Source organism: Halictus rubicundus, chromosome 4, assembly GCF_050948215.1.
Source record: "Halictus rubicundus isolate RS-2024b chromosome 4, iyHalRubi1_principal, whole genome shotgun sequence".
NCBI classification, from domain to species: domain Eukaryota; kingdom Metazoa; phylum Arthropoda; class Insecta; order Hymenoptera; family Halictidae; genus Halictus; species Halictus rubicundus.
The window spans coordinates 21,558,161-21,583,756 of record NC_135152.1 but is presented as its reverse complement, the minus strand read 5'-3'; the positions used below and the strand labels follow the sequence as shown (position 1 = coordinate 21,583,756).

General features: G+C 48.4%; 1 protein-coding gene across 2 annotated transcripts in view; it reads left to right on the top strand.

Moving 5' to 3' along the window:
• Positions 1-25,596, top strand: part of Knockout (Stork-head domain-containing protein knockout) — a 138,188-nt gene that overhangs the window by 71,440 nt on the left and 41,152 nt on the right. For both annotated transcript variants that reach the window (XM_076787372.1, XM_076787373.1), the window contains exon 3: positions 15,734-15,929. In XM_076787372.1, the coding sequence (XP_076643487.1) occupies positions 15,734-15,929 (196 nt within the window). The remainder of the gene's footprint in view (positions 1-15,733; positions 15,930-25,596) is intronic.

Here is a 25,596-nt window from a genome sequence, read left to right as displayed (position 1 = left end):
TCTATCGCTACGGGTATTTTTTCGCTGTCTACTCGTTGAGCCAGTAATTGCGCCGTGCAAGAAATCAGCAGTTTTAGAATCGATTAATTCGAGTCATAAACGCAAGTACCAATTTATTAATTTACTTCGCGTTCTTACGTTAGATACCGCTACGTTCGTTTTCAAGAATCGTAGTATTTTTAATCGGTACTATAATTTCCTATGGTTTCTATTACTTCTTTTCGTACTAAAGGAAGTTGTGAAAACAGAAGAACAATAACTATTATATCCAGTCGGGAATGCCAATCAATTATAAATATATCAACACCCAATTAGCAAGTATTAAAATATAGAAAAAAATTTAAGAGTTACTCCGTTTTAAAGGGTGTATGACAACTTTTCCGACTGACCGTATACGTCTCGATACGAGATTCGATCGATTTCGTATCAAGATTCAAACATTTCCTTCATAAATGCTGGTTAACCGAGAAAGAACGTTTAACGAATGTTATCGTAACACGCATGAACAATGGGCGGTTTGGCCAAGGATCTGGGCGTTTATCGCTCGGCCGCTCGCATTTCCCCACCGGAAGTGCGGGATTAGAGATATCGGTGAATTTACATAGATCGATAACGAATACGCGGCGTAATTAAGCTGTGCTCGAGCTCTCGACGTCGTCGCGACGCGAGGCGACGCGACGCGTCTGTTCCTTTTGCGAGCAAAGTCGTTTGAAGCACCGCTTCGCGAAGATATTACCGGTCGATTCATAAATTTGCACGATTTCTAGATTTAGATAGATATTGCAGATCGTAGAAAGTATTTGATTAAATCAAGTGAAATGCCTGGCGGAAAAATTACGAGATTGGTGCGAAATATTCGTGTCACTGGAAAGCGCCGAACATTACCAGTCTCGTCGAATCTGCAACGTCCAATCTTTGAACAGTTTGTAACAGTAAAAATGATTCGATCAATTTTGCTACTGAATCTCGCTGGATACGGTGTTCAAGGGAGTTTCCAATAGTCGTTCGGTCGACGATGGAACCGCAAATTTCAGACAGGAGATTACGAAAAAATTCACTTGAAAATTTTGTTCGGAAAATGAAAATGCAAGGCGAAACGGTAGGTGCGGTTATATGTGGAGTCCTAAGAAATAGTTTAAGATTGACTTTGCAATTTCTGGATATTTAAATCTCTGTCTCGAGTAGAGATAATCTCTGTATCACCGTAATATTTATATTAATCGATGATCTTATCTCTATTTACAATCCATTTCCGCGTAAGGCAGGCCGGTGCACGGGGTAATACGATTCCGCGGTGCTTCGAAACGATGCACACTGGCGCTCGCTCGTCGTACCGATCCCCGCTTCAAGATCGTGTTTCACGTTCAAGCGGAAAATATATTGCAAATATGTGTGCTCCTGGCATAATATCCGCAATAAAACGATCCGAGATTTCACTCCCGAGGCGGAATCGAGAGCGAGCCCGTTTGTTGTTTACGCGCTGAAATTCAACGTGTTCATAATCGGACGGGAGCGCATTGTTCGGTGCATCTTTATGCGACCGATCGAAACAATTTGTTTCGCTACCCGTACGTTCTCTTCCTCGGCTTAAATCTTAAAGTAATCGAATTTTTGTCGCTCGAAAGGTTACGGGTTTGGAAATCGCCGGGAGACACCGGCGAAGAGATGTCTTCGCGAGACTCTAGATAAACTTTGCCGCGGTATCGATCGCGAAAAGTCATCTTGATTACGGCGACCCCGACCGAACCGTTCACCCCTTATACAAACTATAGATTGCGATCTTTGCTTTATGTCGCGGAGCCTGGTATTTCCTCTTGTAATACGTTGCCACTAACACGACTAGTTTGATGTTTCAATAACATAAGTCGAGCGTTTACACAAGAGGAAGACAATGTTTGCAATGTAACAGTTAATTGTCTGGTGTGCATCGAGTAGATTGTATCGTCAAGATGGAGCACCTAACTGCGTATCTGCCAGCGCTTATACCTTCGGAGCTGCTTTTCGATTTGCAAATTGAACGATCTTTATTTCTTATGCATTTGTTATGGTACGAGATTTGTAACACGATTGTATGGAACAGCGGATGCTGCAATCTTCATTGTCATCGAAACCTACATATTGAACGGTTACAACATTTTATAATAATTTGATAGAGTCGCGTTACCTTCGACAAGCGTTTAAACACATTCGTTACCGACCATGTTCTTGACAGAGAAATGCCGAGCACGTAACGGGACTCTCACTAAGCGACTAAGGACATCTACGGTGGTGAACGTGTTAACATTCGCAGGCAACCAGATTGCGAATTTTTCGGTCGAGCATGGATTTTTACGAGTCAAATTACAGAGGCGAGAATTCAAGTGGAATTTATCTGGTAGGTCTAGAAATCTCATCAATTTCGAACAACAGCGAGCTTTGGACAATCGAGTGCACTATAAGCGCATAAAACTCGCAGTCCACTTACCTACCGCGAGGTTTTCTATAGGCAATAAAGCTTCGTTTGTCCGAGAACAGAAGATCGTTCGCTATCCGCGTCTAAAGTGTATCTTTCTAAAATTAAATTGATCTTTATAGAAACGAATGTTCGTTAGACTCGATTATTGTACGTAATAAATTGAACGGCTGGAGAAAAATGTTCAGCCCCATATTTTAGCGTTTTCAATGCCTTTGAACCGGTTCGCCAGCACTCGTCGCGTTTCAGTAAAATCTATCGCAGACCGCGCCGCTCAGCCCGCCGTCGCGCTCGTGTGTCGCGCTTTCACTCCGCGGGACAGGTTTAATTTCATACTACACCGTTTCACAGATATTGCTAATTATAATACGCTCTCTTTTTTAATCCCGCTATCCGTCCCTAATCCCGGCCGAGCGTGCGCCGCTAATTGTCGTTCCAAAGTTCGGCAAAGTAAGCGATTCTGGGAGTCGCCGAGGGGAACGCGCGATTAATTCGTGCCGATGTCTATCTAAACGCGTCAAGAGTATCGTCGATAATATTCCAGGGAGAGAAACGGCTTGTCGTCTAATCGGAGAGAAGCCGGGAACGAGTTTCAAAGGTGTGTGTCGCCGCCGCGCCGCGCCGCACCGCGACTTGATCGCACGATGTCGATAGTATCGCCGAGTCAATTGTGGCGAACAACAATTAACCGCGGCAATAAATAAAGCGGCCTAGCGCATTGCGAAACGATAACGCCGGCTGCAGCTACAGCGGCCTCTACCGCGACTCTAATTAGTCTGACGTTTACGGTGCGTTGATCCGACCCACCGACTACCCGTGTATTATCCTTCTTAATCGGATTAACAGACATACTATCTGTAAGAAAAGCAGAGGGCAAAGAATACGGACTGCTCGAGCTGGTAAATATTTGAAATTCCGGTTTCTTTTCGATCGCACGCCTCGCATCCCCGTTCGCGTGGTTCGTGTTCGCTCGGCCGTGCGCCGCGCCGAGGGTTTCGCGAAAGAGGTCGCAAACAATCAAAATGGAACCAGTAGGAGGATCTCGATAAGCCGATAATTTCCCGGAGAATGGAGCTCGTTAGGCCGCAACAGAGTCCCCTGGTTCCTGGTCGATCGCGGAAATAGTATTCCCGGGAACCGGTGCAGCAAGCTATTGCCGGTCGGGACGCGTGTGTATATGACGTCGCCGGTGTTCAAAGCCGGGGGACCGGACCGGACCGGACCGGACGACGACGTTCCTCGCTGTTGCACTCTCGCGTGTGCACGTGTGCTGCGCTGTACTGCCACGCCGGTGCAACCGGTGCTGGTTGCATCTCTCCAGGAAGGTCCACGGAGTCGTAAAGATGCGGCGTACACGCGGCCGAGTTCCTCGTTTCCGCGCGAGCATTCGCCCGACGCGAAACGCCGTGAAATATGCATAAAGATAAGGGGACGCCCTCTTCGAGGCGAAGGAACTCCTTCGGTCGCTTACGGTGGATTAGCTTTACCGAGAGAAGGACTAGCCGGCGGCGGTTTAGGATCCGTTCAGGCTGATACGCCGCGAACCCCGTAACCTCCGAGGGACCGGTATGCTGTCAGTCTCCGAGCAACAATCGGCTCCGAGCCGCCGAGCCGCGCCGCTGAATACAATAGAGCATATGTATCCTAGCTGCTTTGCACGCGCTTTGTCCTCGCGCAGAAATATCGCGCGGAAATTGACCGAACAAGTTATATGTATTGTCTGCCGAGAATTTTTCCGCGAACGGCTCCGCGTTCACCGCTGAAATTGTTCGGTTCCGACTATATTCTGCATCCCTAAACATTTGTCGCGAGAATAGCTTAGCGATATCCGCGTTCCCGCCATAATCTTGAAACTCTGAAAATAGTTGCAGCTAAGCCTAACGAGCGGTGCCAGAAGGGTAATTAGTTCCGTATCGATCGGTGTTGTTACAGCTGATAAGGTATGACTCGCAGGACAAGCTTCAGATAGACACCGAATAGTGTCACACCGATACGGTAGTTTGAAGGCTATATTAAGCTCCAAATAAAATAAACAGTTCGTTAAAATTGATCGAACCGTTACATATACAGGATTTTATGAAGCGATTGATGGAAGAAATAATGTGTCCGCTTTAATCTCGTTTTTACAACTAAGTCTGCATCTTGTTTAGCCGTTAGACGTCTCTATCTTTACGGTCCAAGATGCCATAAAGAAAATAATTATTAACGATGTGGAACAGGAAGACCAAAGATGAAACCATGGCAGGCATTCGTTTGCATACAGGATGACCTATGCAAACACCTTGTACGATGTTAAGCGCGTACAGGTGTTTACGTCACGAGATTGAATGCAATTTGTAAGCAAGGTCGAACGGAACGGTATGGTCTTCTTCTATCATCCCTGCTGTCTCTAAACTCGTCTATCGTCGCATATCTTGGCAAATACTCGAGAGAAGCTGAAACTAACTCCTCTACTTTACGATTCACGTTATCATTCTATACAAGATGAAAATACTATGATATTAACCTAAAGATTACTTCAAACGATCCGCTATTTTCGACCGTTCGAAATAGAGACCCGTAGTAATTATACGTATAGACCAGGATACACCTGGTCGATTTCAAAAATTGTATGCTTCGGTTTCAAGGATATAAATACCTATAGAAATTAATTTGTAGCCCTCGCAGTTAATCAATTATAATTTTAATTTACGTTGAATTTTTTATCTACCGTACAGAGAGCACTGACTGCTCTCATGATCTGAACAATCAAAGTGTAAGCACAGAAAACGCTATCGAATACGTATATTGCTATGGTTCCCGTTATTCGAGGGTCTCGGTTCGGAAGATCGCAAGACCAAAGTATATTTCACATTGGCACGAAAGTGCATTTGCGTAGTTACACAGGTTGCCTGCGAGACGAAAGCTCGGCAGCGGTGCACACGGAAGCAAACTTGGCCGGGACGTCGACCTTCGCAGCATATTTCATTGAAATCGGCACGGTGAATCCGATTCCGCATAATCACCGAACCTGTTACAAATCAATGTAGCCAGTGAGAGACTACAGTTAAACAGCGTCCACCCGGTTCGCTCGATGATTCGAAAAAGTCGAGACGAGTCGAGTCGAGTCGCGTCGCGTGCATCGAACGGAGCGATTCTAGGCGCCGGCGATAATAAGCGCATGCGCGACACTTCCCGAGCTTCGGGCCCCAAAGAAATGCAAATTGCGACGTTCCCGTTATTACGCTTGGTCGTATTACCTTGGAGACAACTGCGAGCCGACACGCTCGGGCACACGGCCGGTGGATGCCAGAACGCAGACATGTACATCGGCGACAATTTCGTTCCTGACGGCGCATAAAATTCTCGACAGTTGTTACCAAGATTTACATAACCGACACGACGACAGCGACGTCCCGTGCGTATCCCGGTTACCATAAAACGGACAGCTGGTTGCGTACCGACGCGTCATTCCTAATTAGGAGCTAATTCGCTTCCCGGATACGTCCTTGCCGCGGCGCAAACAACGTTTGCCTTGCTCACCGGCCGATTCTGTTCCTTAAATGACCGTTATTACGATACGTTGATCGCGTTACCTCGAAGATGCCCGGTGCACCAATCGAACGGACACTTTCCATCCGCATGGCGATTTCTGCCACGAGCACCGCGCCGCAAAAACACCATGCTTTGTGCCCGGCCTTCTCCGGCCATAACCGCAGCGCAACCAAGGATACCAGTTTGTTACATTCGCTTCTTTCGAACAGAACTACCGAGCCGAGATTCGATTACAAACATTTTCTATCGATCATGCTTGTCGGGCGCCTCGGACACGATGTACTTCGTGTACAGGGGATGCAGGGGATGCATCGCGAAAATCTTCGTCGTCGTACAGCCTAACCTGTTAACTGTTTTGCTGCATCGTAAGAACGTGCACTCGCGTGCTCTACTATTTTTAAGCCAGCATTATTACTGTGCTTTTTCTTTCATGCATGCTTACTCTCTTAAATTCTAGGGCAATCTCTGTATCCACAGAGGGTCTTATAACGTATGGACACGTCGTTGGCGATGGATTCAGCAAACAAAGATAAGAAATAAGATTCTTGTGAAAACAAAATTCTTCTTGATGTTGGCGATACAGTTCTCGATAGTACCGATTACTCAAAGAATCGGTTTCAGCGCATGAAAGAGGAAAGCTGCTTAAAAATAAAGTTCCACGATACATCAAATTATAATAACTTATAACTTGTCAGCTGAGCTGACAATACAGCAAAATAAAACTCTCCGTTATTTAGGTTTTCGAAAGTCTAGAAAACGGCACAAACATCCGTGACCTAACCATAATGTATTGAAATTGACAATAAAATTATAATATCCTAAAGAAACTCAAACCGGTTTCGTAGAGCGGACGGGCCGAGAGTAGTTTCTAGCGTACTCCAGCTTTCAGAAATTCAGTTAATAAGTGTAAAAAGGTTGGCGACTCGTCCAAAGACGCTCGCATCGCTTTATAATCGAGACGTTGTTCGACCCAAAAATGTTCGAGCATTTAAATTTATGGATCGGTGGTGCTTCAGCAACCTAGGTTTCGATGACTCTACGAACCGGGGATTGAAAACAGTTAAAATATCGGTTCCGGATCTCGAAACAGTTCCGAAGAATCGAAATAATCCCATGGATTCGGAAAACAATGTGATAAAACAGAACAGAACAGAACAGAACAGAAATTATAACCGAAATGGAAACCTATATCGTTCCGGAAACAGTTCCGACATTATTTCCATTCTTTACAACTGTTTCGGTCAGAACAGATGTACATAAATAGTTTGAAACAGTTAGTTTCGGAACCTTATCGATACAAACGAATTTCTCGCAGTGGAGACACGCATACCGTTGTCTCCAAAAATGGTGACCGAAAACAGTTACGTACAGAGTCGACTAGATAAATCTCCAGACTTAGCGCCACCCACATGCACCGTGTAGAGAAACGAAATCCGTGAGCGAACTATTGGTCAACCGCAGTCGACTGCTAACACGAGCCCGCACGAGTCAGCCTCCACGGTTCATTTGAATGAAAACTCATTGCCAGCTTCAGAAATCAAGTCTTGCGAGTACCCGATGCCGTAATCTCGCAACAGGAAGTCGACTCGACTCGAATAGGTATACACAGTGCAGTTTCTCGATAAAACTCGCAACTTCTCCCCCGAATAGAGTCGCCGTAGCTCCGAAAAGAAAGAAGCGCGGACATTCCTCGATCGGCGCTCGATCATCGCCGGAATAAAAAGCGACCGGTAATTGGCAGCAAATCTCCTCGTCAAACATCCAATTTCCGAGCGCATTAATCACCTCGCGCCGTTCCGAGTGTGCTTCTTAATGCGCCGCTCATGCTCGTAATTTCTGCTCTAGAATGCTCGACGAGGCTCCGCGCGTGCACTGGCGTAACATCCCGATCTCCGATCCGACCGTTACACGGCCGAGGAAAAACGAGTAGGAGAACGAACGAAGCGGACGGGTGGCTTCGTATAATCAGATATTAATTAGGAGAAAAAGAGCGCCAGCAGGAGAGAGAGAGAGAGAGAGAGAGAGAGAGAGAGAGAGAGAGAGAGAGAGAGAGAGAGAGAGAGAGAGAAGTGGTCGCCGGGGACAGTTGAGCAATCGGTATATCGCGCTGGAGCGCGATCTATTAAGGCTACTAAGAGCGCTGGATGTAGTAGGTCGAAAAAATCGATTTTTCTTTACATAGTCCGATACGATAAGCCTTCGTAAACACTCTCCAAAAATACTCAGCCATTTTTGCTGGAAAATAGTTGACGCGCGTATATAGAGGTAAGCGCACTTTAAACGCGTTTCCTGAAGAACGCTAGCGTCGCTTCTTCGAATCTTTATTTTTTTTTTTTTTATTTATAAATACGTTTATGCTAAGGTTCACCATGAGGTACATGATTGTATTCGCTAATTTAAAATAGAATAAGTCTGAAAAAATATGGATTTGCGTGAAGACTAGTTGTAATAAATTCTCGACAATCCGTGAATCTTTGTGTAGATCGGGCTGCCCCCTTTAGAATTGCGCGCCTATGGTCGTACGCGAACGTATCGTCTCTATCGAACGATCTGCGCTGTCCGGTTCCCCTCTGGTTCTGCTGTCGGAGTCGCGTAAAGCAAACTCGTGTTTCGCGGCTGTTTATTTCAATAACCGGCCGCGAGTGATCCAGAACGCTCGAAACGCCGTGGATATTAAACGAGATTATTCCTGTTCCGTAACCGTCGTCGACTCCGTAAATCAGCGATCCTGCATCGCGAGCGCACGCGAATTTCGTCGAGCACGCACGCGAGAGGGATAGAAGACTCGTTTATTCACGGGATGCCCATTCACCGCGAAGACGCGTCGTCCTCCTTTATTTGTTCGCCAATATAATTGCGAAAAAATCGGTCGACCCCCTTCTCACTCTTCCCCCCTCCCCAGCCACGATTCCCTGGCCACCCAATCCCTTCGGAATAGCATTTTGCTGCCCCTCGTGGTACCCAGCCCCCCAGTTTCAAGTTTACGATGACATAGAACGACGTGGCCGAGAACACCATTGGCGTCCTTCTTCGAGTTGCAGTTTATGCCATCGCGCCTGCTAACTTAACCACTCTTCGCTCTCTTTTCTTTTTTTTTTTTTCTTCTCTTTCGAGATTCCCGTCGAGAGAGTCGAACCGACTGTGACACTTGCTGAACAGTCGGACATTTCAATTTCCAGTGGACATACTTGCTTCGCGCGAATCTCTTGGCGATCTTATCGATACCGAATCGTGTGTCGAATCTCGTTGAAACTTCCATTTTCTACCGAACAATACAGAAAATCGAATAAACAGCAAAATATTAAACAGCATTTTTAAAGATGTTATTCTTTGTAAATAAAGAGGCAACGATCGACGAAGTGGAATAATCTGCTAAGAATAAATTCAAGTCGAATGCAATTTTGAAACTAAAGAATTCATATTTCGGTGCAGCGAGGGAAATTTGACCGTGTCCCATAAAGGAACGAATGGGTTGGCAAATGATTAAGAGACGAGATTTTTCGACCGGGCAAAATAGAAAAGTGTACGCCTATGCCCGGTAACCAGGCACGTAGTTACACCCGGTTAGATCCCCCGCCCTGCATTGCGTTCGCGCGAACGCGCCCCGCTGCATTCGCGCGGTATTAGCATATAAATTATGTTATCGTGATTTATGTTCGCGAGCCGCGTGCCCACACAGACACTGGGGGGAGGGGGCTACCGATTAAAATTCGCGACAGCCAGATCTGGAAGTCTATCGAACGACAATGCGCCGACAAATGGATCAATTTTCGTTCGAGTTTCCTTTTTTAAAGGAAAACTGGCTGTCCTTGGTCGGACCAGATCGGGAACCGGCATGCTTCCACGTTGATCTTAATAACCCTGTTCTCGTGTTTGTTAGCTCTTTCTCCTCCCCCCTCTTGCTTCTTGTTCCGTAGCTCTTTGTTCCGATGGTGTATCGGACGTTTACCTCGAACTCTTTAACGAACTCTCCACGGCCTCTGCATGCGACAAAAGTGAATTCCACGAAAAAAAGTACATCTTCACCGATGGAGAATATTTGTCCGCAGACGAATTCGCATTTTCCAATTCTGAAAACGAACGTCGTATTTTCGGAATTCGGTTCGACCGAACCGTACAACATGCCACAATAACTACTGCGACGAAAGAAGCTAGGTCTGTCGGACTAACGTTCACCGTTGAAAAACGTGCGCAAACCTAACCCAGACGCAAACGCAGCGTCCACCGATTTTCAGCGATCTAGGCGCAAATTGCGTTGGACACGCGTCGACTTTCCGATTCAGTGATCGGACTAATAAGCCTGAACACTTTCTACTGTACGGTCGTGGACGATTCCATGGCTTTCTTGTCGTTCGGGTGATCGAGCAAAGTTTCCGTCGTTAGGGAGACCGGGCGCGCAAGAATACCGCGTTATTCGCGGTCGAATCGATTATTCACGATTTCCTATTATCCGCTTCGACCGCAGGCTTTGCGTCATTCCGTGGAAGGCCGAGGGTCGTCAATCGTCGAGGAAAGTCCTCGAGGACGACGACACCGATTCGCGAATGGCAGGCGACGGGACGTTCCCCGTCGCGGCGGCGCAGCGTGTTCATTTCTTCGACTCGTCGCCGAACGTTTCTACGGCCTCGTAGCCGAGACTCTAAAAGGATAAGCATGCTCGCGAGAGCACGGCTAGCATATTGCATAATAATTAGTGGGCAGCCAACGACCGTATACCCTGCAGAGTGAATTGCCGCAAGTTCATTGCCGGCAAGGATATAGCAATATGAACGTAACGTGCTCCGAGAACAGCGAGCCGATTAGCAACGCTGTTCCAAGCTTTCTCTCTCTCTCTCTCTCTCTCTCTCTCTCTCTCTCTCTCTCTCCCACCCCGTGCCTCGCCTGCCTTTCGACCATTTAGCTCAGCCATTTCGAACGATCCAGTGTTTCTCCGTCTCCCCATTTTCTTTTTGCTCCTGCTGCTTTCGGGGCCGGTGTTGTCGTAAGTAATGGCTGCCGCGAAGAACCGCCGATCGACTTTACGTACTGTTTACAATGGTCGCTGCTCGCTTTATGCGCCGTTTCCAGACACGTTTTTGCCTCCTGACGAATTTATGCGGCCATCATCCCTTTGTGGTCGCCGCTTTTTTCTTCGGAACTTTTTTCTTTGTACCGTTCTCCTGAAAAATATATTATTTATGCCACGGATTATTTGCGCCCTCCACCGGTCGTTAATTTACCAGTTTAACGCACGCGCTATCTCCTTTCACATCCTCTTCGTTCATCGCTCCTTCTGCTTCTGCGTTCTGTCAAGATATCCACCTGTGTCGTCCTTGCCTCTCATTCTTTCGGTCAAAGTTGGAAACTTCGGGCAGTGTATGGCAGGGACCACAACGATCCGGAAATCGATAACCGGGAAATTCTAGTTTCCGAAGGTTCGGCTTGCCAAGGAGCCGGGCGAATCGTTGCCCGCATAATCTCCGCCGAGACCGGAAATATTCCGTCCACGTAAAGGCAGTTGATTCGTGTGTCAACGTCCGACAGCATTCGAAAATACGCTCGTGCTCCGTGGTCCAGTGATCGTCCCGATTCGAAATGCACGCGGGGAAGGGAGTTTCCTCGCTGGTCGAGTGCACAGGCACAAAACCGAGAGAGCTCGATGCTCCAGTTCGATCGAAGAGATAGAATTTGCCCGTGAACGTTCCGTCGCGTCGTTCGGCAGCGAACGCTGCCTTTAGACGCGATTCTCGATCGGTGAAACTCCTCGAGACAGTCGTTTCTATCGCGGTTACGCGCCCAACGAATTCTTATCTATGATTTACTACGCGGCTCCTGCAAGCCGATTCTTCCTTTAGATACACGATACGCTCGCCTGTGCGCGCGAATCGATCCGATCAGAGAATAACGAAAAGCGAGAGAACGTTTCCTCGCGAGCTGTTACAAAATCCGTGAAAGGGTACCACCGGCATTTCACCTTTCATTAAGACGTTACTTAACGCGATGATTTAACAGATTTATCCGTGTCAAGGCGGCCTCAAGGATGCACGCTTTTGTAATCCTTGGGCCTGCACCGGCGCAGTTTACCGCGCAAAGGGTCCTATTCGCGCGAAAACGATGATACGGATTTCGATAGCGTCCTATCTGAAATTGGAGTGCAGAGAGAATTTTCTCTGAAATTGGTGAGCAGAAGCTTTGATTTATGTCTTGCGCGTAATGTAAACTAAATTAGATTAGCAGAAGTCATGGAGTAAAACAATTTCGTAAAGAGTTGCGTCGAAAATTGACGTCGCAATTGGCAGTTGCTCGTTCGCAAATCGGCGAGCAAAACACAGAAGCAATACCAATTGGGATAATAAACACGTTTCAACTAAGCGCTTTCCGGTAAAGCCGATGCAGTCACCGATGCATGAACAGTTTTTCCAGCCGGTGTTTGTTCAATTTGCCTCGGTAGAACAATGTAGCGCACTCCTCGCGAAGTGCAAACTTCTTCGATTGCATAAAGCTTCTTGTGCCCGGCTATTGGCTCGTGTCCCCGGTGCGCTCGGTAAATAATCAGCAAAACCGCGCGCCAAGATCGATTTCCCGAGGTCGTTCCCTTCCCGATCCCTTTCGCTCGCAACGAGGCATCTTCCGATCTGGCAAAACCTCATTTTTCTTGCTCCGCTGAGCACGCCGCACGAAAGAAAGCGATTTCGTGGCTAAATGTGAGCGCTGCCCCCCGGCTAGGCTGGCTGCTGCACCGCGCCGTCGCTGACGCCGAAGTCAACGATTCTTGCGGTTAACGGGACGCTGCCCGCCGCCCGCCGCCCGCCGCCCCATCAAATACTTTCTACGCGCTGTATTTTTAGGTGAACGCGCCGCGAAAACCGTGAAACACAATGAAATCGAAATAAGGAGACCGCTATTACGGTCGGTTGAACGAAAGGGAAATGTGCTGGAGCGACGACAATTCGACGAAAACGTCGCAGTTTGCTTCGGAACGTTTCAAAATTCATTTTTACACGACAACTTTACTACTCGGCTGCGCCCGGTATTTAAATTAACTCGTTAATTGACACGTAACTGGGAAAGGGTAGGCCATAACGAGCTGAAAATACTCGCGTTCATCTAGATTAGCCAGTTTCGTGCGCAATGAGGCACATTCCGTGTCCCCAGAGTTTACCGTTCGAAAGTTTCTAGGCGACAAACATGTACACTTTCTGGTTTTTATTTTAGGTTCAATTCATTTTCTCGCTTCGTCGTTCTATGGAAAATCTTGTGTTCTGCTACGCTACATCATTCCGCAATGATTTGTTATCTATTCTAATAACCAATAACCACCTTAACAACATTAGTATTGCCTCTTCTCGTCATCGGGTAAGCGTTACTATTAATATGCAACTGTTTTCGTACACGAACAACCGAAATTGAAATCTGAATAAATTCGTTCCTGTTATTATTACAAAAGAATGTAGATTCGTTTTGGGCTCGGTAGTTGTAACGTTAAGTCTCTTTCGGCGGCCCATTGGCGGCAAGACGAACATCGCTGGATAATATTTCGAAAACCGGTAGAGGCGATGCATGTATTAGGAGAAACGTTCCGAGGTGTGCCGCGTTCGAGCAGCCCCCCTCGAAATTCGGTGGCATTAGCGAAAAAGTCACAGCCGGTGAGCACGAGTGGCACGACGGTCGATACGTGACGGAATTATTCGCGACGCCTGCCTCCGGGAGGAGTGTCCCGGGGGTTGAGTGTTTTCAATCGAGGCTGGAGGTGAAAAATGTCCTGTCGGGTGCAGCGAGCCGGACCAGGCGGAGGGCCCTTCAGCCTGGTCTGCGTTCGATGCGAGAACAGGGACCGCGGGGAGGAAGGAAAATCGCTTTGTGCCGCTGCTGGCCTCCGCCAAATTGCCCGTGAGATCGATATTACAGGACAGGGTAAAAAGGCTAGTTCGAACGGAACGATTCGAAGAAACAAGCTGCCCGAATCGAACATCGCCATCGCGGCAAAGCGGTCTTTGAGAAAGCAAAGAACAGGGCGGACTTTCGAACGAAACAAGAAACGATCAACAGCACTGTAATTAAGTTGGCGGCGGCGACGGCGACGGCCACCAGGAAAGCACGGTAGGATATGTAACGCGAAAATGACAGCGTAACAGCAACTCGAGTTCCCAAATCCCTCGTTATCGTCGACATACCGATCGCGAAGAAACGCGGCAAAGACCGTGGATTATCTGATCCTCGCCGCCGAATCGTCGGGCTTTACAGTTCATTCGAATGGGACTTTTTCTCTGGGTTTCTGTAATGCGTTGCACAAGGGTGCCCGCTTTCTATCGAGTTACATAAATCATTAATAACTCTCGGGCAATAATGCTTTCAACGGTAATAACAAACAATATTTCCCGATTCCGGTGAGCGAACAGCTTTGGAGAACAGCGTGAGTTACGGCTGGGGGGGGGGGGGGCTTCCTACCTCGAGTGGATACGATCATTGTGAACGGGGACACGAGTATAATGCACTGTTCGATCCGCAGAAAGCCAACAATGAATCACGGTGGCGCGTATCGACCAATCGGCGCGGACACTTCTCTCTAATTTCATGGCTTACCGCGAAGAAGAGGGATCCGGGTAAGCGGAAACGATCGCAAGAAAGGGAAAAGCGAGAGCAGGGACGGGGCAATAGTCGGTGAAAATCCTGCGGGGCCGTTCGTTTACGAGCAGTGTCTGGCTTATTCCGTCCCCATGATGGGCCCACGCCTATGTAGACCGGCAGTAACCACGCGGGGGATATATCGGGGGAAACGTTGCGAGGGTGGCACAGTTTCTCCGAGAGTTACGAGAGGGGTGAACCCAAACGCAGCCCCACACCCTCCCCCCCGCCGGCAGTAAACACTTACCGGCTCGACCGTATTTCAGAGGATGAATCTCCTCCCGCCAAGATTCTATCTCCTCTACGACCGTCATCCCGATAATGGAGGATGTATCGTTGTTACGACGCTGTAGACGACAATTCGTGGTGGCTTTGTACGGTTCTCCGTATGTTGCGCAACCGCAGGGAAAAAGATCCGAATCGGTTCCTCTGGGAGCGATCGAGCAGTCGGTCGTTCACCGGTCGCGGTGGTCTCCGTCGATCGACGTCGATGTCCTCGTTAACGATAGGTTGCACTCACTCTGCGAGAATGAAAGAAAATATTCGTGAAACTTTGTAAAAATCGATGGTCCCCCATTGATTCCTACGTTTAGAAAGTCTCTACTGATACATACATGGTACTCTTTTCTTGGAGTACAAGACGAATTAAATAGTTCAAAATTATAGACTATTCTATTTCAATTTTAAAAGATTTTTAACAATGGTACTCTGCCTAAGTGTATGAACAGTTTGATAAATAATCGATGATCGTCCAACATGTCTTGGCTTCAAACGATATGCGCAAAATGAATTTTATGACAGCGGTAAAAAGGCAACGTCGAGAAGAAGCATCGTTTAGAATAAATTATCACACGCAAGCGAGACGTGTCCATAAAGACTGTTGAAATTCTAAACATAGCAGACGATGGAACTACCGAATCGACGATCAATCTTTTATTATCCCAGAGAACGTGTCAAGGTGCCGAAAGCTGGCTTGCAAATAGCAAAGAAACCGCGTTATCTGAAAGCGAGAGTGCGTTTTACGGCGTCGAGAGTCGCCTGCTCGCATTATGATTTTCCTTTCCGAAGCTGTAAGGCAAAGACAACGAAGCGTACGTATAGCATAAATGAAACTAACAAAATTGCCATTGATTGCTGTTTCAGAGCTTCTTGGAGGCAAACTCCAAATGCTGGTGGAACGCAGCTCTGGTGGACGCAACCCGACAACTCAGGTACAAGGGTCACGTGTCACCGGGCGTGCTTATGGTCGGAGGACCACCCTGTGCCCTCGAGGTCTTGAGGGCAGCCTGGGCTCGGAATGTCCTACGACCGCCAGCCGATCATGCGATCACCTGTCTCGGTGAGTATACTGCACAGTCGATAGAACTCCCGTGATACACCGGTATATGCAGACACGATTGTTGCCGTGGGCGGTAGCTACATTCGGATATTAGGCTCGTGGAAAAAGTGTTCGATCCGACGCGACCGCTTGAATAGGTCAATTGGCTGGAGCAGCAGTCGTTTGTCTGGGTCCGAACGAATGATCCGAGTTTGTATTGTTGGAGCTGTGTATCGTGGGCTGGCATTGTCGGTGCTCTGTGCCAGCTATAAAGTATGTTTTGGCAGCAGCTGCCTACCGTAGTACGAAACGCGCGCAGCAGCGCTAAACGCGTAAATCGATAGAGCAGTAATACGGGGTCGAACGGCACAGCGTGTACTTGACCATTTCGTTTGATATTCTTGTTTCGCAGAGTAAGTTTTATTCAAAATATTTTTGACAACAAGGGAAAGCCCAGTTTGGAAAATAATTCTATAGGAAACTTCAAACGAAACACCCTTCGTATCGACAACAACAAAGTAGAAGTAGTTGTTTCGGTTCAAAGGAAACGAATAACATACGTATTTCGCAAGTTCTGTTCAAAATTTCCATCGCGAGTCGAGTTAATAGTTCCCAAGATACGAAGAACGCTAAGAGTAAATCCATGTCATCTTGTGCGAGGGTCGTGAAAATTGGAGGGAGCGAGGACCGCGTGTCGGCGTCGGCCCATCGTCGACGGACGACAGACATAGACGAGAAGAGGCGCGCGATAAACGGAATTGTCATGCCACGCGGTTGTATCTTGGATCGTTAAAGGGGGGAAGCCGGTGATAATGCAAATTGGACATGGCGTTAAGTTCTCGCGCGGACGAATGCTCGCGCCGCGCCGCGCCGCGCCGCGCCGCACCGCACCGGTACGTTTAAACCGAGGAGCGGGCGCGCGTATCGGCCGCTTTATCTTTACGCAACCACGGTTCTCGCTTTATCGCCGCTGCTTTACCGCGTTCCTTCCCGAAGCATTCGAGCTCTCGGCAGCGTTACCTCGCGTTTCCATGCACTTACGTGCTTCCAACGCGCTACCAAGTATTGTTACCTGTCGTCGTTCCGCCTCTCGCGCCGCGCCGCGTCGCGTCGCTGTGAAACGCGAATAAAACCGGCCGGGCCCCACCGCCGTATCCCGGGCGCATAATAGGAACACGAACGATACATCGATCGGAGTGGCAAGGTGTCGCGCGTGTTTTTACCACCGCGATCGTCACCGTTTCCTCCGCGTCTGTTCCCCGTCCAAAGCTTTTTTCCTCTTCTTCCCTCTCGCATTCCTCGCCACCTTTGCCATTTTTCCCGACTCGCGTTCCCCGGTGTCTATATACACCCACGCACCACTGCACCTCGCATACCAAGCGTATGCTAATACGCTCGAGTCCCGAACCGCATTGGCGTAACGGCGCAATTAATAAGCCCGACCCGACCCGACCACGGCCGCCTTTATTCTCGCGTTTACCGAACCGACTGCCGTTTCATTCCGCGCGATTTAATTACTCGTTTAAATATTCGATCGAGTCGAAGAAGCGTTCGCTACTACCGCACAGTTCGCAGTGTACGCGGAGACGTTCGACACAAAATTCGTCTTTTAAATTGATCGACTTTCAATTTCAGGGTCCTAAATGTATCGGAGTTAAGACACGGTAACAGCGCTCCTATAATCCCGCGTTAACCACCTCGTCGGCCGCGTTCGAGTTTCGCGACGAAAGACAGCGTCGCCGCTGCCGCGCCGTAGACGAGCCTTGTAAAACGGTCGAAGTTTTACGGCGTGCTCGGCGCGCCTTGAACAGTTATCGAAACAACCATAAAATCTACGCTGCCCTTGGTTTTCCGACTGCCGTGAAACTCGAGCCAATGGTAACGGTAATGCCCGGATCGTAGTCATCGGACTCTCCGTGCTTATCCCGGGTTGGCTAAGATTTCCGTTTTATCAGCAGAATTTAGACGCTGATAAACGCGCTCGATCACGCAGCGGGGCGTTCTGCAAGCGTTTCTGCACGCGCCTTTGCGATTCGCCAGTTCGCCGGTGTTCGCCAACTGAAGAAGAAAAATGGTAACGATAGCCTCGTTCGTTCTACATCGTTTATCTGCTCGGATTATAGAGTATCCGTGGTATCTGCGCTTTCCTTGCAGAATCGCTTTTCCCTCTCTCGCTTCCACTTACTTTTTTTCCCATCGTTCCTCTTCCTCGTTCTCTCTCTCTCTCTCTCTCTCTCTCTCTCTCTCTCTCTCTCTCTCTCTCTCTCTCTCTCTCTCCCTCCCTCCCTCCATTCGCAGTTTTACTTTCTTCGTTTTTCGTTCTGCCGTCCTTTTTCTAAAATCCAGCCGGCTTTATGTTCTCGGACGCTTGTACACACCTACACACGGCTATCTCGCGTATCGGTCTTATGCTAATGTATATGCATTCCAACATGCCTGGACACGAGCATATAATTAATGATAGCTTGTTCTCGCAGGGTACTTCTTTCTAAAGGCGGCTTTAGAAAATTATTCGTACATTGTTCGCGGCCTCGTTCGTTACCGCGTTCCCGCGTTCCCGCGTTCCCGCGTCGAATATTCCCGTGGATCGAGCACTCTCACCCCCCGCAAACCCCCGTACGACCTTCTCTTCGAGCCGTAATAAGAATGTCATTCCGCTGGCTGGCCAACGTAAGCCTGAAATTGATCGCGTGTCGCGCTCCAAACTTACTCGAGCATGTAATAAGGTCGGCCAGCCATAGTCGGCCATCGATTGTCCGACCGATCTTCCGTATAAATTTCTTCTGGCTCCTCGCGCGCCCCGCCGATTGGCACGATTTCAACCCATGGATTCGGTGGGGCGCTGTTCCGGGGGTTGACACCTTGATCGGTTAATTTAGTGAACCAACGGGAGCCGAAACAATCCCAAATTCCACCGATTGGCTCCCTCGATCGAAATTTTCCTTTCGATCTTGCACCAACGGGTTATTTCCATTCTGGGCCGGCAATGTTAGACAAGTCATAGAATCAAAAATGGTTTGGTATTTTTCAATTTTGCACACATCTTTGGCTACTTACTATTGCTCAAATTGCTTTACAATTCCAGCAGAATATCGATGACCCCGTTCAAATTTTACACGCATAAAGAAGAGTACCTTTTATATTGTTTCCAGAAAATAACCGACCATTTTTGTACTACTGTCTTACACTTTTGTCCAACAGATGTCAGCTCATTTTCACAATTTGCTCTTATAACCTTTTTCTTGCATATCATAAAAGTCTAAGATACAATGCATGGTGACAATAGATATGGTAAGCAAAATGTAAGCTGTATAAATTCTATAGTCCCCACCTTTCTCGGCAAGCAAATATTTGCTTAGAAACAGAACGTGGCAAATAAGATCGGATACAAGTATGTGTCTTTTTCAGTCTATCCCAATCAAGTTGTCTTAGCTTTCGAAAAAACCTGGTCTTAACATATTTCATGACATGAAAATGTTTGAATTAATTCCACCTACTTTATAGAAACGGCCCACTGTGCGTCGGACGACGTCGTAGTTTTTCACGAGGTGCGCGCGTTTTGAATTTCACATGAAACGATCACGGTCGTCCGGATAAGCGTTTGATCGTTCGGAAGATTCGTTTGGCCGCTTGGCTGGCGGTCTTCCAAGCGAGTCCCCCTATTTTTTCGGCGTGCGAGACGAGAAGGAGCGCGAGGGTGGGCTCCGAGGAGCGAGGAGAGGCGAGCAGGTCGTAAGTTTGTAAAAGTGCCTCGTAAAAATAAGGTCACACGAGGCCGGGGATAATATTAAGCGAGCTCCTACGCCGCGCGGTGCGGCGCGGCGCGGCGCGGCGAGCGCGGATACTCGCGTGCATTTGCATAAACCTGGTATGCGAGATAGTCACGCGTAGGCGTGTGTAGATACGAGCAGTGCCCGCTAAAAAACGTGGAAACAGAGTAAAAAGAATGCCGATGAACAGGCTTGCGGAGAGGCGAGAGAGAGAGAGAGAGAGAGAGAGAGAGAGAGAGAGAGAGAAAGGCGGAATGCGACCGAGAAGACCGTGGAGAAAGAATTGCGCGCGAGGAACGGATAGACGACAGAATGCCGTCCCGGTGAGATACGCGTAATTGCAGCACCGTGGCCCGGGGAATGTGGAATTTGGAACACGAAGTATGCAAATGAGGCGGCGGAGAATTATGAAGGAGACGATGTGTCTGCGCGACCCTAAATATGGGACCAGGGCTTAGCTCGAGACACACGAGATTGAGTTACTGCTCATCGATTTCATTTTGTAGGATCGACGACGATACTATACATTTAATCATAATCTATAGGTTATTTAGACTTTTCGACATTTTTTGATACTTTTATCTTGATACTTCAAACCGCGTTCGCAAGATGTGCAGCCGGTGGAGACTCGTGTCTCCGAAGATCAAGCAACGAACGACGGCAGCTGGCGAGCGGAAGCGGGTGCAAGCGGATGCGAGCGGATGCAGGCGGGTGCAAGATCGTCTGCTCGCGGCACGAGTGAACTGGTTCCGATAAAGCGAGAACCGCAGCCGCGTAAAGATAAGGACCACGAGATAAGCCAACACCGCGATTTAAACACTCCCGCTGCCATTGCCGCGGATCTCGTCGATAACGGAAATCTAACGCCGCGGCTCATTTACATTCCCATGTTGAATGTGCCACGATAACGACACGCTCCGCGATCCCCCTTTTCTCGATTACTTTTCCGATAATTCCGGCTCAGAACTTTAGGGTCGGAACTTTAGGTTGCTGTCCCCTATGGAGCTCTTGGATCGATTGGCTGGGGGCATATCATTTGAGGATAAAGCAACCAGATTATTTCTAGCAACTGGCTTCGAACAAGTTGCACGTTAATACTTGTTTTGTTTTCGCGAACTGTAGCTCGATTTAACGCCGCTTTTACGATGTATTGGAGAAGAGAACACGAATTTGATAGGGGCATGGAAAATTTTTTGTTTTATATGAGTTTTTATATCGTTGCATTCTCAATAGATATTGCGATAAAGGCACTGCAAGATGGCAGAACGTTTTCGAATAGAACAACCAACCCTTACAATATATTAATCTCAATTTAATGAAAACGTACGGAAACATTTTCTAGTCGATCTAGTGTGCAGCAACTTCGCATAAACCGTAAATACTATAATTTTTCATTTTATCGGTTATTACCAATTTACGCTGGAGATGATACACAGGGTGCATAAAGTGTACATTTCCCACCTTCAAGTACTCGAAATATGTATACGAATACGTAAAGTGTCTGGTTACTTTGTCTAGCAGTGTAGATCTCGGGTTCTATGCAGTTACAGTGTGTCCATGATTTCTCTGAACAGTGCTAGAGAGGATGTCTATTCGTTTACACGAATATCCAGAAACAACGTAAACGGGCAATACAGACCTTGGAATTGAAACGATCTCGTACAATCTCCGATAGTTGGATGAAACTGTAGACTTGGCCACGACGAGGGAATAACAGACGATAAACGCGCAAGCTCTTGGAGCCACGTGTATCGAAGGCAAAAGCTCGGCAATGATAGCCGTGCGAGCGCGTTGGCCCCAAAAAAATGCGAATTAGCATAAACGCTCGCTATGATTCCGAGAAATATTTTCTCCCGGGAACCGATCGCCTATTATTTACATCTCCTCTGATACGGTTCTTGGCGAGCTCCACGGCGCGGTGTGTTTCGCGGATTTTTTCGCGGTTCCGTGGAAACAGAAGCGTCGTATTATGGTAATGCCTCGATATAGTCGCGATTTCTCCGGCATGGCACCGCGAGCGCATGCGAACATAGAATGCACAACGCGAGGCGAGTTTCACGCCGGAGCAACATAATTGGTCTGTCGTCTACCCGGTGGACAGCCAGCTTATCCGATCTCTCTATTTCCCAGTTTCCAACGGTGACGGTGACCGTGTCACCTCGCGAGGATCAGCGGTTGGTAGTCGCATGCCTTCCCGGCGTTGATAGTCATCGTCCCCGGCGAAGCTTCCGCGAATATACGCATCAGGGACACGCATTACGCGCCAATACAAACTATGGCCTCTCCGGGATAATAAACCGAGATCCGCAATCTTCGTGTCGGAAGACTCGGCCGGTTGCTCGTTACAGAAATTGCGCTTTATAGGAGAACGCGTGCCATTCGTTTTGCTTCCCGTGCCGCGGACCAAATTTATCAAGTACCCATTGATTCGTCGAATTAACCCCGCGTGGATCGGAATCTTCTCAACCGTCCAGTATATCTTTCGCGTAACGATGGAATCGCGAATCTTTCTGCATTCGTAGCAGTCGCGATTTTATGAAATAATTGTTGGGATTAGAAGACAGCCGTGACGTGGATTTGCTGTCTAGTAATTTTATTTTCTATATCAGAGGCTGAAACGTACAGTGGACCATTGATAAACACCTGACATCGTTCGGAAGACGATAAAAATCCCGTCTGTCGAATATTTCGGGAACAAGTAGGTAGTCGGTACTTACACGGTACATACATGAAAGATTTATCGCGTGTAGCAGCCAGCATAGAATGTGATCCGCTTCGCCCATGTCATCGGTTCTATCTGCTGTATCTGGACCATTTACTCCATTACACCCAGCTCGTTCACTCCAGTCCATTACGCGACAGTTATGTCGCCCATACGTCCCCCGTCCCCCGTCCCCCGTCCCCCGTCCCCCGTCCCCCGTCCCCCGCCCTATACCTATACAACACATTCCTTGTCTATCTGTTATCTATTTATCCGGCGATAGAACGCTTCAACCGGCCGGGACAGTTGGAGCAATATTTCTAGGCGGGCCCGAAAAAGATTCGACCTGTTCGAATAACTCCGGGTATCTTGATCGGTCGAGCATCCCGTAAAAATCGCGGCAGCATTGTCTCGTCGTCGGTTCGACTCGCTCGAGCGTTCAGCGCGGGCACAGCCGGAGCGGATTTTTGCACAAGCGGCTCCCCGGACAGCTCTATCAGCCGCTCCGCGCCGCGCGCAGGTCTGACAGCAAGGCAAACTTCTTTCCTAACTGGTAACTTCATAAGTTTCATGCCAGCCTCCGCAAAGGCCGTTTAATCATAGAAACGTTAACAATGTCGGCGACCGGTGCGTTCGATCGGCGCGGCCGGCAGTCGTAACACGCGCGCGTATGGTATACCTACCTACCGATAAACACGCCGATAAATATCAACGTGACTCGGCCCCGGCAGCCTCGTGAACCTGTCCTGTCAGAGGCACGCGGGAACGAGACGATCGCGGCCCACGTTTTCGTGCCAGACCCCAACCCTCGTGTCGCTTTCTATGGAACAGCGAAAGGGACGTTCCCGATGAACCTTGCTGGGAACGCCATTCTTCCTACTCCCCCGCACCCCCTCACCGCCCCCGGCACGAATACCTGCGAAACCGATACGGAGGACCACCAGGGCCGACGCGCGACGCTTCCATTCGCCGCGCCGCGACGCTCCGGTTCAACAAGCTATTCTGGTTTCGAGTGCCATTTTTTACCAATTTTTAGTAATTTTTTTAGAGAATAACTGCTCAACTCACCGATTATTTTCTATTTTTTTTTTTTTTTAGCTAAAGATAATCCCTTTAAAACGAACTGATTACACGCGAAGCGCGTATTCGGAGAGTTCGGATAATCGAGGTTCTATCGTATCAAGAATGAAACAAGTAAATACCATTACAATTCCTATGATTTTGACTCGATCGATCCTCTGATTTAGGAGACATCGGAAATTTCGCCTCTGTAGGGACACTGCGGGAACAGTATGGGAGGGGCCAATAAATCGGTAGGGAGCAGGCGACGTCGCCAGCATTCCGGGCAAATTGATTAATCCGTTATTGCACTGGATCAATGTACGCGCGACAACTGCCGCGTAATGTTCGATCAACGATATATCGAACATTTTAGGTGGCCTGCTGATAATCCGACTTTGAAGCGACGTATTAAGAAACATGCTGGTAAAGGTCGACCGCCGGTAGCCATTATTCATTGATAAGCCACAGGCGAGATTACCGGCTGATTTATACGAAACGTCTCGGGGCCGATCTGTCCTTAATTAGAATATCCGTGTCGGTCGATCGAGTCGATACGACGCCCCACTTTTACGCAACCGTTTACGCAAGTTCCCGCGGCGGATCGTTATTTTTCTGGAGCTCGGCTCGGTTGGATCCTCGAGTGCTCTTCACGGGAATCTAATTTCCCAGCGTCTCGTTACCGATACTGAACACCCTGTCGACCCGCTTCCGAGCATACGATCCGCTGTATCAGCGTTACGGAGTCACGTATCGATGCGTGAACGTCTGCCGAGGATCGCCTCTTCCGCCGTGAATAATATCATCCACTCCGACCAATAATATATGTGGCTTGGGGGAGCTGCGTGTGTACGTTCTCGAAATTCGTGTTTGAACAGTTTTATCTTGGGGGAGTCTTGTTGCGCGGGGAACTCGCTTCGACACCCGCGCAGTCGTCGATTATTCTATTAAGCCTCGATACATTAAGTTTTATGTTTCGACGTAAAATATCATTAGAACTCGATTATCGAAACAGTAAAAAAACAAATCGGACATCGACTCTAAATAAGGAAACGAGCATATTTCCCATTTTCCTAAGAACCATAACCACCCGTCGCTGTCCGATCGGACTGCGCTAACGCGACCACCCGCCCTCGCTCGTATTTCCGCTTTCCGTCGCCTGCGCGCAAGGTTGTAATTTCGCTATCGGTGTCGATCGATTATCACTTTTATCGTTCGACCGACCGGTAATGGACGCCTGCGACACGGGTTTTGGTTCGCGGGCGACAAACGCACTTGTACTTTCACGCCCGGCCTTGCTTCCGGAACCAAACGGGGAAAACCTCGAATTCGCCATAAATTTATCCCCGGAGGGAGGTAGGACAACGGCATGCGCGGCGGCATTAGCATACGACGCACGGCGTCGGACACCTGGAAAGAGGTCCCCGTTATCGCGCAACAATGAGCCGCGGTGCACGACTTGGAAAGTGGTTTATGAGCCTCTCCGCGATATACCGGCGATTGCTCTCGCGAGAACGCGATCCGCTCCGTTTCACCACGAGCCCCGGAATCGGCGCATTCCGGCGAAGGCGTCCACCGTCGCTGTCGCCATCGCCATCACCATCGACGCACCATACCGCACGTACAATACCTATTATGTATACCCACGATACCCCTCCAGCTTGTTGTTAATGTCAAACGAATGGCGACGACGATGCAGAATGTAAATTTGACGAGGTAATTGCAAAATAATTTGAAGATCTACTCCATAGCGAGGAAAATAGATCTCGGCGTAAGCACGTAGAAAGTATGTTTTACGTCACCGCAACCGGAGGAAATATTTAGGTGGCTACCTGTAGGTGGACCACCCCTGTGCAAAAGGTATCTCAAGTGTGGTAGATTCGTAGGAACGTTACGGTCTCTGACAACGTCGGTGTAGATACTTGTTTCGACGTCCCGGGCACGTGGACCGCTCGAATGGGAATTCCAGATGCTAATGCGGACAAGTTAATACCTCGGCCAGATAAGGGGGCTCGTTGGACCAGAGATAATTCATACGCCGTGCCGGAAAGAACGACCACCTCTGCGCCCGCGCCCGTGTACGCATGGCTCGTTTCGAGCCGGATCAACGGTGGCTGGCAACCGTGCATGTTGCAATTAGATCGGCCGGGATTATCGT